The following is an 18,108-nucleotide window of genomic DNA, read 5'->3' as shown; positions in this document are numbered from 1 at the left end:
CTCTATGGCACCTGTGTCTGTATTCGTACTGGTATAGTATGCCACTTTCTAACAAGACATTATCATTCATTTCTTCTGAAGCATTTCATTTACCACAACTCAAAGTCCTGAACAATCTGGTGTAAGAAGAGAAACGCCTCTAAACTAAGTTCATTTTCATCAGGTAAGAGACTCCTCACAGGCCTGTTTTGTTCATTAGTGTTTGTGACTATTTTCTGGCAAATAAATTATTTAAGCAATTTCGGGGAGATTGTGTAACAGTTCTAGGCATATCCTTTGTTGCAACAACACCCACACCACAATAGTAATATAATACATTACATGTAAAAACACATGACGAGATAATAGTAATAATCAGCAAGGCATATAGGTGTTAAGGGCTTCCTTAAGATATTTTTAATCTATAGCTCACTTTCTGTAGGTTTACTGCAAAAACCCACAAAGTCCATATATATAGCAAAGTGATTTGATAAAATGAATAAAAATTTTCGTGTTTTCACTAACAAACATCTTAATACTAAAAAGATAGGAAATGCTGAAAATATGAGGACAGACTATATAGTATGTTTTTATTTTATTTATATAGAAAGATCCTATAGTTAAACACACACACACACACACATACACACACACACACAGTAGGCATGAATCCTAATATCAGAAAGTTGAATCTGAATGCTTTTAAATTGATTTCATCTGGACATGGAGAATCTGATACAAAGAATAGACTGGTCCTCCATTGCAATTTATTTGCATTCCAAATGTCATTTCAAACTCACCAGTGTGAAGTGCTATCATCCATGCTACCATTTTATGGAAAGTGAGGTTCCGATCCAGTTGTCTTCGAATTCTTGTTGAGCAACACTTTGGATGAAGAGAAAAAAGAATGGTAGAAACTATTAATGTGAAAGCCTTCTATGTCTAAGATACTTTGCATGCATCGTCTCATGTAATTCTCATAACCATTCTCCAAGGATATATTTCCATTCACTTGGTTGATGAGAAAACTTCTAGAGGTAGTTAGTCGTCTCTCTGAGTTCAGACATCCAGATTAAATAATGTTTCCTATTCTCATACTAGTGACATGAAGTCCTCTTTTAAATGTCTTTTTCATTGTATAAAGTTTTGAATTTTACAAAATATGTCTCTAGTTATGATTAATTTATTTAATAAACAAGGGATCTAAAAATTCATAAACAGTAGGCTGATTGTTACATTCCTAGGAATCCAGTATGGACAAAGATGAGTGAACAGTTCTAGAACAAGCAAATAGGTCGTCAATCCAATTGCTCATATATGCTATAGAAGGAGGGAAGTGGGTTCACTTGGTCAGAGATATTACAAGAAGGATCACTCTCATATAATAAAAATAGTTAATAATAATAATAACTAACAATTACTGAGAGCTTGTAGAAGAGCTTCTTTAAGTCTTTTAATTCTTACTCTTACGTCAGTTTTATTAAGGAGAGAAGAGACCCTTGTCTAACAGCTGAGGAAAGAAAGGTGATTATCTTGCCTTATGTGATGTAGCGGGATTTAAATTCAGACCATCTGAGAACTGTTTGTATCAATATTGCAGTAATTTATATGATAACTTGACATTCAAAATAGAAAGTTTGTCCAGTGTATTTGGCCCACCCCCAAATGTTAACATGCATAGATTTGAATGTGGAGTAAACTCTGTGCTCAAAGCAGAGAAAGCAAAACCTTGCTGATGGTTGAAATAGAGTTTTTGCCTCATAAAATCTGACCACTTGCTTGTTCTAACTGCGTTGTCCCACAATTTAAATGTACTGTCACAAAAAATCAAAGTTCTTTAAAGAGGACAGTGAGCTTCTAAAACAATCTTAGGTAATGCTCATACGTGGATCTAAATACTGTATTTAATTTAAATAAAGAGGTTACATATTTTTAATAAGATTCTGACTTTGTAGAAAGGTATTTATGAGAAATTGTACTTACTCTACTGTTTCTCAGTAGCCCACCTAAAAGGAGGGAAGGCTACATAAAAGAAGACCCTTGGAATCATAAAAGTACTTATAAGGAAGATGATAGGGATTACAAGTAAAGTGGAAAAGCTTAATTGTCTTGTGTGACCCAGAAAATTTACTCATCACTTGATGCAATAATGTAAGTATTCTTGTCTCCATTAGAGATAAAAAAAATAAATTTTCACTTTGGCTGGGACTTCAAGCTATTGTTTGTCTATCAAAAGTCTCTGCTTTCCATCAAATCAGGTGCAAGGACACCATCATTGTTATTTTAGGTGCCTCAAAAATCTGACTTAAGAATATAAGTTTCAGGATCCTTAGTGGAAAGTGGTTATAGGAAGTGAAGGTAGGAGAACAAACCGCAGAGTGGAAAGAAATCAATAAAGGGCATGTGATCATTCAGCTACCACAGTTCTTTAACAGTGATCTCATTCAGACCAGGTAACTCCTTTATATTTTTAAGGAAATGGCCTTCTGTCTCTTGACTACCATAGTCTTTCAGTTTTTAAGAATCGTTCTGGTAGACAGAGTTCTGGAATGACTTGTAATAACCCGGTGCAATCTTCTTCCTTGACTTTGGATGGGACCCATAATTAGGACATGAGATTTTGTTAACTTATATGGTAAAATGGATTCTGAAGATGTAAAATCCAAAATTGACTTACAGATGGAGATTATTTTCTGTGAATCTGGCACTATCACATAATCTCTTAAAATCTAGGTCTAGAAGTTCCAAGTAGAAGAAGTTATAGATTTGAAATACAAGAAGGACTTAAGTTACTATTATTGGCTGGAGAATGGAGATAGCTACATGACAGGGAGGTGATGGATCATGTAGGGTCCAAAAGTGGCCAGTGACAACTGCTAGCAAGAAAATAGAGAGCACAGACCTGCAACTGCAAGGAACAGAATTTTTCCAAGAAGGAGCTAGAAAAGTGGTTTTTGGTTTGTTTGTTTATTTATTTATTTATTTATTTATTTATTTATTTATTTATTTCATTGTACAGAGCTGATGATAGAACCCAGGGCCTTGTGCATGCTAAAAACGTGTGCTATCTCTGAGCCCAGACATGCAGATGAATATTCTAATTCGGTTTCAAGGTACATTCATTTCCTCTCAACCCAGCAACATTTTATTTTTAATCTAAGTTTCATAGAACTCTGAGTAGAGAAGTCAAACACAGGATGTTGTACCTCTGTTTTTCAGCTTGTAAATGAGGATTGTTAAAAAAACATTGCATCTCTGGCAATTTGTTGCACAGAAGTAGATACTAATAGCATCCTTCCTGGAGTGGCAAACTGGATTAGATACTTAAAAATCACAGAATGGTCTGGGCAGTAGTGGCACAGGCCTTTAATCCCAGCACTTGGGAGGCAGAGGCAGGCAGACCTCTATGAGTTCAAGGCCTGTTCTACAGAGTGAGTTCTAGGACAGCCAAGGCCGTTACACAGAGAAACCCTGTCTAGAAAACCAAAACCAACTAGACTGGCACTGAGTCCAAGATCTAACTCTAATGCACACAGTGACTTAGTGGAGTCCATTCTATATGGAGAGATACCTTGCCCAGACTAGACACAGGGGTGCCTTGGTTCTGCCTCAATGAGATTATGGGACAGACTTAATAGACTTCCTACAAAAGGCCTTACCCTCTCTGAGGAGCAGATGGGAGGTGGCAGGGGGAGAGGATGAAGGGGTAACTGGGATTGGAATGTAAAAAATAAATTAATAAAAACAATTTAAATAAAGAAAATGAAAAAACCGTAATTAAACAAAGAATCACAAGATGGGAATTAGTATGGTTGAAAGCAGTAATGAATTACGCTTGAAAGTAAGTTCTGCCTCCACATGTATCTATAGTGAGTCACAGACTTACTGCTTCGCTGTAGGACAGTTTTCTCACCTATGTAATCATAGAAGTTCTTCTCTAGGAGGCATGTGTTCATTGAGGGATGTTTCATTAGAATCTGAAGCTAACTTGCATCATTGTGTAACTAAATTCTCATCTAACCCTTGTTCTCCAGCTGGAGGGCAAGCATCCTGAACAAAGATCAGCATGCTATATACTTTTAATTTTTTTCATTACTGATCACTTGGCCACACAAATGAACCATACTCTTGACTGCCTTGAAAATAAGATCATTAAGCCTATCTATATTTGCTACTGCTTATTTTCTATTTGTGTGAAGAATTGAGGGAAAAATTAACTAGCTACTGCATCATAACAAATTTGAAGAGAAATAGTATAGCTTTGTTGGGCTCCCTATGCCACCTCTATAGTTTCATCTTTAACACCATCATTAATTAGCATCCATAAAATTTAAGAAATACTAGATGCTGATGAACCTTACCAACCTTTGACACAACCATTAAAAATAGATGTAGTGTTAGAATAATGGAGAGATGTGATATGATTAGGTAATACAGTCTCTATTCAGAGATAACCATTATATCTTAACATGTAATTAATGCAAAGTACATTTTATTCAAAGAGAAAACTAGTGAATCAATGGAACAGGTCCCACCAGGGCAGCAATCCTTCATTTTCCCTAACCGTTGTCTTCAGTGTGCTCAGGAATTGTAAACAACCCTAAAAAGAAGCCGTAAGTCATGCTGATGCTGACCTTTCAAGAAAATGATCTCTTTACCACTTCCTGAAAATGAGGCAGGATGATTAGTTGGTAAAGTTGGAAGGAAGGGCCTTCCTGTCTTTGATTGTCTGGGCCTTTTCTGTTCCTCCTTACCCTACACATGCCATTTCTGTGCTTTGGCTCACCTCTGAATTACTACCAGCCATCTCCCAAATAACCAAGCTGTCATCATGCCTTATAGTTTCCTCAGGAAACTAGCTCTTTGCCTTTGTCCACCAACTTCTAAAAGGAAGTTTCTCTATTACTGTCACAAAGAGCCTTGCCCAATTTCAACAAACTAACATTATAGTGCAAGGGCAATTGTTGGGACATCATGGCAAATTTCTATGCTCTATTGAAACTGAATTTCAAAATAGTGAAAAGTGGAACTAAAATGCAGTACATATTGAATAGGGTCTATTGTGAACTTTTGTAGCTCTATTTTATGTATACTTGGTCTGATTCTGTTGGTGTTATATAGTTATAAACATTTTAGGTAAAACGTCAAGAGCTATCCATGCATCTACCTATAGAACTCAGGCAAAGAATCTGACAGTAATATACACACATAGTGACAGTAAAAATATGTGATAAAGATGAAGTGTAGCACTTTATATGGTACTCCTTATAAATTTGAAATCCCATGTTTATGCTATATCTTTTCCACAAGACTCTAAGCTCCTTAAGCTTGTGGCCATCTGCCCTTACTCACTCTGTGTCTCTAGTTATTAATATTTTGGAAGACTTCTACTGGGGCGACAAATAAATGACAAACTTAATTATCAGTATATTTTAACTAAAAGTATGTTCATCCATGTTCTTTTTTCAACATGGGAGATGGAATTTAGGGCCTTTTGTATTGGCATGTGTTTCACCACTAAGCTACAGCCCTTCCTAGAAGGGCATATCTATATTCAATTTGCATCATTTGACCTGCTTTCCTGCTAAATCATTCCTGAGACAGAAAGCACAAGGGACTCCTCCTAGGAGGACACATGGCTGGAGGCGAAGCCATGCAAGGCCTCTGCTTCTGAGGCTATATAAGGTATAAGGCAAAAGACCTTACCTTTTAACTTTCCTGTTTTAGTCTGAGCAGAAGATTAGGACAGTCACAAGTTAGAAATTTGTTTCTACACGTTCAAGCGAGGTCATTAAAAGTTCACCAAAGACTTCTATATGCTTAGGCCTATACTTTTCCCATCTCTGTCAACAAAGCTAGCTAAGAGCCTTCACCCTATTTGTTTTGGAGGGGGTAAGGACACACAGACAGAGGGCTTTTTGGCTCAAAATCAAAGTCTGAATGATTCAGACCCCTAAAACTGAACAGAAATTCCATGTCTGTTTAGTTAGCAGAACGTTCCATTAACAAGTTCTTGAAATTATTATATCATTACCATTTCTGGAGTAGGTTATTTAGCAGGGTCAAATACTCATATTAAACAGAGCCACATGGACAGTACAAAATGTTTAGTTGGCGCATACAAAATCAAATGGGTCCTGGGAGCACAATGGCTTGGCTTTGAATCGCAATCCTCCCATTTAATTATGTCCCCACCTCACTCCCTTGACATGAGTTCTGTGGTACTTCAGTGAGCTGTGACTGTTCTGATTTCCAACATTGGTCACAGCACACTCACTCATTTAAATCTCAATCAGAAAAGTAGTTTCATTTTTCAAAGTTCGAATGTCCCTGTAACAGACCGTTGCTTTTGGGGGAGGGGAAGTGGGAAGGAAGGGTCAAAGAAGAGGTGGTATGAAGCATGAAGTGCAGTCCTAGGAGAGGAAGAGTATAAATGGCAGCCAGAACCAAGTATGTATGAAAATGCCCTAAGGAGAAACCTGACTTTGTATGCTAATTTAAATAAATAAATAAATAAACAAGTGAGGGAAACTGTTCTTTTGTGTGAAGATCTAACTATCTGGTTACACAGTTGAGCTTTTCTCCAATTTAACCCCCTGAACCTGGGTGTTAGTTAGGAGGACAGGCAGCGGGCAGTCTATGGGGCCTCTGGTAGTGGATCTGTATTTATCCCTAGTATACAAATGGACTTTGAGAGCCCAACCCACATAAAGGGATACTCCCTCAGCCTAGACACATGGGGGAGGGCCTAGGCCCTGCTCCAAATTATATGACAGACTTTGAAGACTCCCCATGGAAGGCCTCACCCTCCCTAGGGAGCAGAAAGGGGATGGGATGGGGGTTGGTGGGGGGAACAGGGGAGGAAGGGAGGGTGCGGGAACTGGGATTGATATGTAAAACAGGCTTGTTTCAAATTTAAATAAACAAAGGAAAAAAATAATATAGCAACTGACAAAAAAAATCTCATGCGGATCTTCACCCATGGGCCACAGGATACCCTAAAGCTGACATTTTATATGTGTTGCTTGTGGGACATGGTCACTCAAGGCAATGCAACTTGGGGTTGTGGAGTAACCAGGATTTCTTAACTGACCACCTTGGTGAAAACACTGCCTGTTTCTCAGGCTTTACTTCCTCTAAATAGAAAGTACTCAAATGGGGACATGTCTCCATATAAAAAGAAAACATCACTGTGCGATGGTTTCATCTCACATCTCTTCATCTGGCCCCTGTACTATTTAAACGATGGACGGGCAGCTTGGCTATCAGCCTTTCAATCCAGCGAAATTTCATCTATGTGGAGTCTTCCATTCAGGAGATTATTTGGAAAGCCTCACGCGGTTGATGTCTAACACCAGGTGCTGTTCTGAGGTTTTGCCCTGGTTTTGCTCAGTTTGCAAGGCGAAATTGTGACACATCAAATTAATGAGTTAGATAAAAGAGCTTTGTCTCACTATTTTCCAGAGCCAAAGTTCCTGACCTTTTCCGGAGAATCTCAAAGGATTTGCCAACATTCTTCTTCTATTTCTGTCTGTTTGAGTTGTTTTGCTGCTGAGCAAAACGACTAACACTTTGCTCCTGCATGCTAGGTTAATGCTGTACTACAAAGCTGTACCTTCTCCTGACTCTTCTCAGACCCCTGAGAGTGTAGTTTATGGCATAGCATTTTGTAAAGAGGTGGGTAGTAGCAAAGTTTAATTGTTGTCTGCTCATCCCATTTTAGCAAATTGGGGTATACATGTTTTTAAATTAAAAACTCTTCTTTAGACTAATATGAATTTTGTATGAGTAGGAAGAGGGGGGGCAAAGTGAAACACAAGTGTATCTGTAAATCACAATCTAGTTCATATATTCAGTAATTGTCAGCTGAAGTGTTAATTCTTTAGCTATACATTTAAGTATCTAGTTTCCCAGCAAAATTCCTACTTTCTTCCCCAGTCTTATCTTAGAGCAGTGGTTCTCAGCCTGTGGGTCGTGACCCCTTTCACAGGGGGTAGAAAAACATGAATGTTTACATTACGATTCATAACAGTAGCAAAATTAGAATTATAAAGTAGCAATGAAATAATTTCATCACAATATGAGGGACTGTATTAAAAGGTCATAGCATTAGGAAGGTTGAGAACCATTGCCATAGACTCCCATTACAAATACTGTACTTTCATAAACATGGTTTGCTTGCTGTTTTCTTTCAAAATTGATTTTAACTTAAATATTTTAAGATTTTAGGAGGAGTAGACAAGTTTGTGTGGTGGCTAGAGGGTGGTGTCAGGTGTCTCCTCTATTTTCTACCTTATTTTTGAGGCAAAATCTCTCACCGAATCTGAAGCTCATCAAGACTAGCTTACCTTCAAACTCCAGGTCCTAGGTGGGCACTAACCCCTAAATATTTCTCAGGAATTCTTTCAATATGATCAGGAATAGCACAAAAAAAATCCAAAGTGAAGCAATGTCTTGCTGACAATTAGGCTTTAAAGCTTTAAAGGCTCGTTACACAGAAATATACCTTAATCCAGCTCAGGATGCTGCCTGTCCTTGGCTTGAGTGACATGTTCAACCCGCCCAATTCTGTGCAACTGTTTCTATACTTTTTCCTGTGGGAACAATACACTCTCTTTCTTCCAAGCCAGCTAGAACCTGATTATATTCATCTTTATTCTCTAAGTACACAAACTTTCACAATAGGAAAACAATCTAACCATCAACTCATACATTGGATAAACACCATCCTTTGCATTTCTTTTGATACTGATGATTGACCTCACAACTTCATGAATTGTTGGCAAGCACTGTACCACTGAGCTGCACCTCCTGCCCAACAAATACATTGAAATAGAACACAATAAAGGGTGATACAGAAGGTATTATGACACTTCTCATTTTTGAAAATAAGATTTTCTCACCATTTTCTGTTTCTGCCCATGCTATTGTCTCCACATAGAATACTTTTATTTCTTCCTTCCTTTCTTTTTAATTAATTTATTTTTTACATTCCAATCCAAGTTTCCCCCTCCCTCCTCTTCTCCTGCTCCTTCCACTCCCTGCACCCTCCCCCCATCTGCTACATGGAGAGGGTAAGGCCTCCCCTAGGAAATCTACTAAGTCTGTCCCATCATCTCATTGAGGATGGACCAAGGCATCGCCTCACCCCCACACCCCTGTGTCTAGGCTGGGCAAGGTATCTCTCATATAGAATGGGCCCCACTAAGTCACTTTGTGTGATAGTGTTAGATCTTGGACCCACTGCCAGGTGGCCTCATATATTGTCCCAGCCACACCATTGTTACCTGTATTCAGAGAGTGATCATATGAACAAAGGAGTCAAGAATGTGATGGGGAAACCCACAGAATCAGCTGACATGAGCTAGTTAGAGATCACTGACTCAGGTCTGACAACTGGAGAACCTGTATAAGACTGGGCTAGAATACTTTCCAATTTCATCATCAAATTCTAGATATGATTTATCCTCACATGCCCATTCTCAGGCTACTTTCTGAAACTTTCCTAGCATCCCTCACCCCATCTAATGTCATTTCTGTATTATTTTATTTCCCCATGGCTCTTTATTTTAATGTTTTATGGGACCTACCTATTTTTCTCTGTACAACATTTATTTGAACACATGTGTTAAATAAATATCAATGACTTAATTTTATCCTCATTAAATGCTACCAGTTTTAAAAAACTATATAAAATCTTATAGGTTAAAAATACTCTTTCTATATCAAGGTGCTCATTTTAAAGTTTATGTGAGGGCAAAGGGGGTTCTGGACATGAAGCAAGGTCTGAAACTTCCAATCCCATGAAGCTATAATCATTTACTTTGCTTTTCTTACTTTTGTTTTCTTTTTAAACGGATCTCACAATGTAGCAGAGGGTGGCCTAGAATTCACTATGTAGCCTGTGATGGCCTCTGCCTCAGGCTCCTCATTGCTGGGATTATAGACATGTGCCACCATAGGAATCAACTATTCCTACTAATATTTTCTTACAGTATGTTGTTTTGTGCATTGATTGAATTTGCTTGAGATGCTACCCAGAAAATGTGTTTTCTCCGGTAAAAAATTAAAAATATTCTTGAACAGTTAGTTCCTAAATATCACATATTGGCTCATACACCCCTAACACATGTATGTTTGCTTCATTACTATTGTTGATGCACAGTTTGTTTAGCTGCTTCTTAAAATTTCCAAGTTAAATGATTGCTTCAGGGAACTCTGCCATTAAATAGTATAGTATAATTGGATATATACTATTTTATAGATATATACATATGTGTATAGGTATATGTATATTACACTATAGGACATGGTATAGCTCATGAATATTCTACTCAAGATAAGCTTCCCAATGCATTACTTTGTTCTTCCTTAGAAAGAACATTTGGCATGATGGCTTGGAATTTGAGGCACTCGGCAGAAGGTTTGCTCTTACCGCACTGGAACCCCTGAGGAAGGAGAGCAGATTTCGACACACTGGCAGTAGGATCAGCATGCAGTTGAAATTTAGGCAGGCGGCAGGGGCCCTGGCAAGAGCCAGTGCTGACTACAAGAGAGCAGATAGGGAGTAGAGAGACTGGTGAGCAGAACACCCATACTTCTCTTCCCTGAGCCCCATCATGGGCCCTCATACAGCTCCTTTAGGACATCCGGAATGGAATTTCCTTCATAGCAGAGGACCTTTCCTTAGGGTCTACTGATACACTTTATTTTAACCTGAAGCTGTGATTTCACCCCACCTGAATGTTTCAAAGTTTCAAACCTGAAGGGGAGTGGAAATTAATTTCCTTTGAGTTTTGTTTATCCACCTCCCAGACTAAACCTTTCACATTTTAGCATGCATGCATTATCATATATCTATCTTTCCAGCCTTTTCTCCATCAGAGGACACTATCAGGTGTGCTCCTGTGTTTCTCTTGCTCTTCGCTTTATTCCCTTGGTCTCAGCTTGAAACAGGATTTCACTGTCTCCTGTCTAGTCTGGTGTTCAGTAAGCTCTAGGGATCCTATCTCTATTACTCCCTTCCTCTTACAATAGTGGAGTTATAGTTGCGTGTGGCTACACTGGCTTTTTACATTTGGAAGCTGGGGAACTGAACACTTACCCTCCCTCATGCTTGTGTAGGAATAACTCCTATCCTTTGAGTCCCCCTTATGCATCAATTTACTTCCTCCTAAATCTTTAAGCGTGCATACCATTCATATGAGGTCAGTCTAAAAACTAAATCTTTGATTTTAAACAAAGTCCTCTTAGCATTTAGACCTAACTGTACCTTAACTTAGTATGGCGTAACACGGGCAAAATCTGTTTAGCAATATCTGAAGAAGTTACCTATTATACATGGAGAACAGATCAGCGTGGATGCATTAGAGACAATTTTCATAATGTGACATGTTTGATATTACTTATACAAATTATTATAACATTAATATAAGTAATTAATATTTTCAGCATTATATAACCAACATGCTCTGGGAGTGACTGTAGTTCTAATTATTTTCATTTGTGATGAAGAGACCTGACAGTTCAAGAAAATGGATTAGTTAAGGACTCAAAGAAATTCAATGACCTCCTCCGTGCTGGCCTGAAATGATGTAGTACACAAACAAGTTCCCACAAGACTCCTGATGTAGCTTGAGGTTCATTTTCTCAAGATCATTTCACACATCATTATGAGGGCTTCTCCATACAATTAAAAGATGATATGAACCATCTACCTTAGAAAAATACAGAAAACTTCAATTTTCATACCAGCATCACCCATGTATGATGGCTCCCAAGAGGCCTTCCATTCTAGAGATTGCAATTGGGGAGTGGAGCTGGTGATGTCTTGGTTGATCAGAATATTTATTTGCAATCTTAAACAGAATACATACAATCACATCTGCCTAGAAGTCTGAACTGGCCAATATTGCATGCAGTAGAAGTTTACTCACCCCAAGAAGTTTTCGAGTATAATAGTAATTAGGTCCATCATCATAAACCTTGTAATAGTGGATAAAGAGGAAGACGTTCAACCCCAACCACACCAGCTGCACAAACAGAAAAAGTCAGATGAGGTTTATAAATCTAAATAGGTAGATTCCACATGATACTAGAGTCAAGATAAGAACAGGGCTTCCCCCAAGTTCTGATTTTGACAAAGGTGGTTACAAAACTGGGTACAATCAGCTTAGAGGCAGCTCTTTCCAATTCCAGTGACACTCCACTTTTCAGCAACTGACTATCTCCAGTCAGTGTTTTGCATGGTCACCAGACTAAATTAACACTAGCCTGTCTCGGCTCTTTTCTCTCCCCCCCCCCTTTTTTTTTTCATCTTAAGCTCAGATGGTAACTAAGTGAGAACAGATGCAAATAAGGTACTGTTGACTCTCAAACTTTAGGAAACTGAACTCTACTGTCACAGATGCCAGTCACCTATTTGCAGCACATACAGATTACCATTCTATTTGGTAACTTATCCTCAGTTTTTAAAGGAGGGGGATATTAAACATGGGCAAGAGATCATGGAATTTAAAAATAAATGTTCTAGATTATAAATTCGAGTTTTATGCCAACAACAACCTTATTAAGAAGTGATACTGTACTTCCCAGTCTTCTACCTTCAGCTCTATAGTGACTTTTTCAATATTAATTTGTTAGTTATTATTAACACTAGCTAGTAAATACCCATGGATGCCTCAAAACAGTCTATCTTTACAAAGAAGATGCTACAGAAACTTCATTTCTTACCCTGCCATTCTCCTTCATTCTAGACTTCTAAGCCCCTGTCTTTACTTTCATGTATATGCATATATAATTTAAAAGCTTACTTCCTGGGGGAAACTGTAATTAGAATGAAGATATTATTTCAACTTGTTTCTTAGGTGAGTAATCTCTTAAAATGGTAGTACGTACTCAAGACTAGAGTTTCAAATCCTCATGCTTCTATGTTGCATTAGAAAGTTGGTTTGGCATGAACTATGTTTCAATTTAATATTTATTGTTTTAATTTTATTCATGCTACTGACTTATTTACATCTCCAGAGCTAAAAGACTCCATGCACCACATGGTAAAATTTTACAAAACTTACATTCATAAGTGATGTTAATACTATGCTTCATTAGCTGTTTGGCAAGGATATTTAGATACCATATTTCTCTCAATTTGATTCATCCATAATTGGTTTGCTGAGAACACTAACTTAAAAGTATAGAACATAAATCAATGTGTAATTAAAAATTAGCCATAACCATATTTTCAAAATTGTTTCTCAAGATAAATAGGCTTACATATAAATGCATATTACATACATACCTCATATGTGCATAAATATATATAATATTCAGACTGCATATTTATGAGTCTATATAATAATTTCAATTTTTATCTGGATTTGTTATAAAACTCAGAAGTAAGTACAGTTCAGACCTCATAGAAAAAAACTGTTTTAAAAAGAAATTTGAGAACTTTGGTTGTTTTGATTTTATTACTCAAATAAAGGTTCCTTTCCCATCCAAGAAATCTATTAAGAAAAATACTATTCCGAAAACAGCAAAGTTTTAATTGACCATTTTAAGTAGATAATATAAAAAATGGAGAACTTTGCCTCTGAGTAATTAAGAAAAACCATCTCAGAATTAGAGATCTTTACTATGAAATATCTAATATTGTCTCTGCTAAATGTTAGCTAATTTCATAGTCTTGGTAACTTGGAATTTAACTAGGAGAATTGAGAGCTGTTGATGCAAATTTGTAATTGAGAAGTTTAGAATGGGACAATTAACTCAGCCTACTTACAAATAGATAGATGCTTGTTCACACAGTAAGTAAATATCTTAAGCAACCAACAACAAGAAAACCCATTGCTCTATTTTAGCTCCCAAGAGAACTCTAACATGTTAAAGAATTTATAATTTATCTGTTGTTGGTACTTACAATGACAAAGATGGAGAGTCCCTCATTCACAGCCCAGTTCCCCATGGTAGCAAAGGTTGAGTGTGCTCGGTCTGCTTTTCTTCTCTACTGTGCTTCTTCTTTGCATGAGGAAATGAAAACAGCAGCCTTGGGGCAATATGTTTCCTTTTCTATTATCAGAAATTAGCTAATCATTGGTCAACTGAAAGACTGCTTCCATAACAAATTTAAATCTTTAAACCACATAAAAAAACTACAGAAAGAAAAAAAGACCTCGTGATGCAGTCACAAGTAAATACATTGGAAATAAAATCAGTTGCTATACCTCAGAGATTACTTGTCAAGTTTTTAAATTTGTTTTATTATTTATCAGATTATTTGTGAAGTTTATGAATGTATTGTTCACAGTGAAATTTTTTTTTAAACTAACTAGTTATCTACTTGCAATTTTCAGGTTGTCCACCTAACCATGAATACATCATGTGGGTGCTGGGTTAAACATATTAAACACATGTGACATTTTCTGACAGGCTTTTACAACAGGAGTTATCCTTATTGGATAAAGTAAAAAGAGTGACAGATAATGGTTATAGAATGCTAGCTGTGTGCCAATTTTGTGTTCTAAAATGGATAGAGGCATCTATATTGTGTACATACATCTGTGAGTTGAAGCATCCATATAAATACATGTGTATGCATACACAGAAACATACTTGTGCCAACATATACATCAATTAATTTGATTCTCACAACTCAATACCTATAAAGTAGTTTCTATTTTATGATTACATTTACAGATGAGGAAACTACGACCCAGAGAAGTAAATTAACCTAGACCCAGTTACAGTGCCAAGGAATAATGCAGGCAGTCATTTGAAGTCCAAACAGCTGACATCACTTGTAAGTAAGATATGAGAAAATAAGCTTAAATTTCTCAGCTGGCAGAGAGACTATAAGTTAAGTTTGTTAACATAGATCAAATGTATGCAGTATGGTGTGATATGGTATGCTAGTGTGTGGGAGATGCTAAAGCTAGATGTAACACAGCTACCTCCTGGTTACTATGCTGTCTTCAAGACATGAAACAGGTTAGGATGGTGAACCGACTATGTGATGGAAGTTGACTGACTGTACAAGGGTGGCTGTACAGCAGTTACAGCTAATAGAGAAGTTCAAGAAGCAAACTGGTAGAGGACAAAAGAACCCAGGTACAATCTCTCTCTGTTGCTGTCTACAAAACACAAGGACAACCTCTGGGATGTGGCACATAGTAATAGTAGCACATTTCTTTCACTGCATGATATTCAAAGAAAGGTATTTTGACAATCTCCATGGATATTAGCCCATATATAACTCACATACAAGCAAACCGACCTCCTAGGTTCATTCTCAAAATAGATAAATTTAAAGAATGGTTAGAAAATCAGAACATTGTCAAGCTAGGTGCTTCTTTTGTTTCCTGATCTGTTTGTCTACCCTCGCCATGGACTGCTGTACTTCTTAGAGAACTACATTTTTTCAGCCACATTTGATTGATGGTTTCTGGTTAGTTTAGCTAAACTGGAGTAGAGGAGACGCCACAACGTTTATCACAGCAGAATTTTGCTTCAGCAGGCTTTCACCAGGTGGGTGATTTGGTACTGGGCCTCCAGCTTCCCCCCAGTCAGCCCTTCCTTCAGTGACCTGAACACCTGCTACTTAGTAGCATTATAGGGCTCCATGTTGCCAGCTGGCCCCAGCTGCTGTGCGTGGGTGGGAGATTAGACAACCTCCCAGTTCCTCTCTAACTGAGAGGTAACCACTTCCTGGAGTTGTTCTTTTTAAATGCTGCTTCTTGGGCCCTATTGGGATTCTCCACTTTTCCATCACCCATGTAACACTTTCCTGGGGTGAAAGTCCCTCTGTTGAAATGTGATTGGGTTCTGTTATTTAACTGGATTTTGAAACAAAGTAATTCAGATGAGTACTTTTTTTTTTCAAGTAACTAAAGAAGTGAGTCATATCTGCCTAAAGAACAATAAAACACCTTAAATGAATTCTCTTTGTCTTCTTGACTTTGGGAGTCCTTTGTAAGGATGACTCTCAGTACTTCAAGCTTTTCAAAATTCAACAGAGGCTCCTCTTCTGTAACTTTCCCCTTTTCTCTTTCCCTATCTAATGGGTCATCTTCCCTGTTCCAAGTCTTCATATGTTCCCCTCCGTTTTTCATGTGCTTTCTGAAGCCAGTGTTCTACTGCAGAAGAAATGAGAGTACCATGAACTTCCACATACTAAGAGACATATTTTAATATTTTCTGTTTCTCATAAACATGCTTCTTGGACATTTCCCCCTTCCTTTCCCTTCCCTCTAAAAGTTCAGAAGAAAATTCAGAGGAGGAAGTGTTTTGCCTTGGATAAGCAACCATTCCCTTCTGTTGATCACCCCACCACCACCGCGCAAGAAAGTCGTAACCACAACCTGAGTAGCATTTTCATGAGACTTAAGAGCCTTAATCAGTTTCGCAGCGGGGAAGATCGCTTTCAACGAAAAGTAAAATCTTTCTTCCATGGAAACCAACTTCCCTTTTGAGAAGACTTTAAGAAAGCTGCAGCCTGTGCTTGAACACACAGGTAAGCGGAAAGGGTGGTAAAGGAGCAACAGGATTAGCTGTGTAGCACTGATTCCAAGAGGCAAGGGGAAAACATAAACCTCTGTATTAGCTAAGGGCTCATCTTGCCTCAATCCCTTCAACTTCCACTCTCTCTTGAACTGTGGGCATTCAGCAGTTAGACTGTGGAAAACTTAAGCGAGAACTCACAAGCCCTTGACACAGAGGAGAGAGGCAGCCCCAAGTTTCATAATATTCCCTGCTTTCACTTACTGAATGTGCTTCTGTCTTTCTGTCTTGATAGCTCAATTTGCAAATTAGATTTCCTACAATTTCAAGAAGGAAAATTGCTGTAGAAAGGGAGATCTGTAACTACATCAAAAGTCCTGGTGAATTTTGTTTCTAGTGCTGATGAAAGTGTGTTTTCCTTCCTTCTTAGCTAGCTTGTGTTTGTTAGACTCCCCATATTGTCATGTTTGGCAAAAATCTGCAACTCGCAGTGATGTGGTCCTTGCCTAAGCTTCATTACTGAGAAGTTCCCTCGAGCACAGTGATTTCCTAGATGTGGGTCCTTGATATAAGCAAGACCAATCAGTGCTTTTAATCCTCTGGAGGAACAAAATTAAAATGTTTTTTCACTCCCTCTTTGTCAATGATGTGTGCCTTGTGTGACCAGTCTGTCTCTACTATCATGTGCAAAAAAGTCTGGATAAGAATTATACTAGGACATGGAGGGATAGAACTGGAACTGACCAGGAAGACTCCTCCCTGAGGGTTAGCTCTCACAGTATCAGAAGGTGTTATGAAACTACCAAGGGAGGAAAGCTGTCACAAGTCCTACCCAGATGTAAAGCCTGCAAACCACAAAAATGACCAGCCAGGGAAGATATCCTCAATGGTACAATTGTAACACTTTTACCTTTAGGGTAGCCAACAGGACTATAAGAGGTTTTGTGCTTGACAATGGACCTAGCCAACTACTAGTGACCGTGGCACTCACAGACCCTAGAGGAGAACCCAGTACTGCCATTTTCCTGACCCAATACACTTTATAACTGAATTCTAATCCTTTATCCTTATACCCACACCAAAGAAGCTTATCTCTTCCCTCACCAATGAAGCTTCTTTTTGCAGCAACAGCTACTACAGAGATCCACAACTGCTCAAAGCTTAGAGAGTTAGTGACTGGGGTGTTGTGATAAACACTGTGACCAAAAAGCAACTCAGGTTTATTACATCTTACAATTCCCAGGTCACACACAATCCATCATGAAGGAAGTCAGTGCTGAAATTTAAGGCAGGAAATGAAACCGGCCACAGAGGAGTGCTGCTTACTGCCTCGCTCCCCATTGCTTACTCAACCTGCTTTCTTATAAATCCAAGATCACCTATGCAAGGATGTCACCACTCAGAGTGGTCTGAGTCCTCGTTCTTCAGCCAGTAATCAAAAAATGTCTCACAGACAAGTCACAGGACAATCTGATGAAGGCAATTCCTCAACTGAGGTGCCTTCTTCCAGATGACTCTAGTTCCCTACTGAGTTGACAAAACCTCACCATCAAAGGTGACCTGTCCCAATTATTGTATCTACCATGCAAGCCCTACACAAAGCTCAGAGATCATAGAGGAAGAAGGGGCATAAAG

General features: G+C 38.1%; 1 protein-coding gene across 1 annotated transcript in view; it reads right to left on the bottom strand.

Annotated features, from left to right (window-relative positions):
* Window positions 1-14,054, bottom strand: part of LOC127217101 (cytochrome b-245 heavy chain) — a 33,686-nt gene extending 19,632 nt beyond the window's left edge. The window contains exons 1-4 of the mRNA XM_051177929.1: window positions 13,898-14,054; window positions 11,916-12,011; window positions 10,415-10,525; window positions 780-864 (exon numbers count right to left, since the gene is read on the bottom strand). Coding sequence (XP_051033886.1) covers window positions 780-864; window positions 10,415-10,525; window positions 11,916-12,011; window positions 13,898-13,942 — 337 coding nt within the window. The 5' untranslated portion in view covers window positions 13,943-14,054. The remainder of the gene's footprint in view (window positions 1-779; window positions 865-10,414; window positions 10,526-11,915; window positions 12,012-13,897) is intronic.
* Between the last annotated feature and the right edge of the window lie 4,054 nt (window positions 14,055-18,108).

This window comes from Phodopus roborovskii, unplaced genomic scaffold (genome assembly GCF_943737965.1).
Source record: "Phodopus roborovskii unplaced genomic scaffold, PHOROB, whole genome shotgun sequence".
In the NCBI taxonomy this organism is placed as follows: domain Eukaryota; kingdom Metazoa; phylum Chordata; class Mammalia; order Rodentia; family Cricetidae; genus Phodopus; species Phodopus roborovskii.
This window is presented reverse-complemented; position numbering and strand designations above follow the sequence as displayed.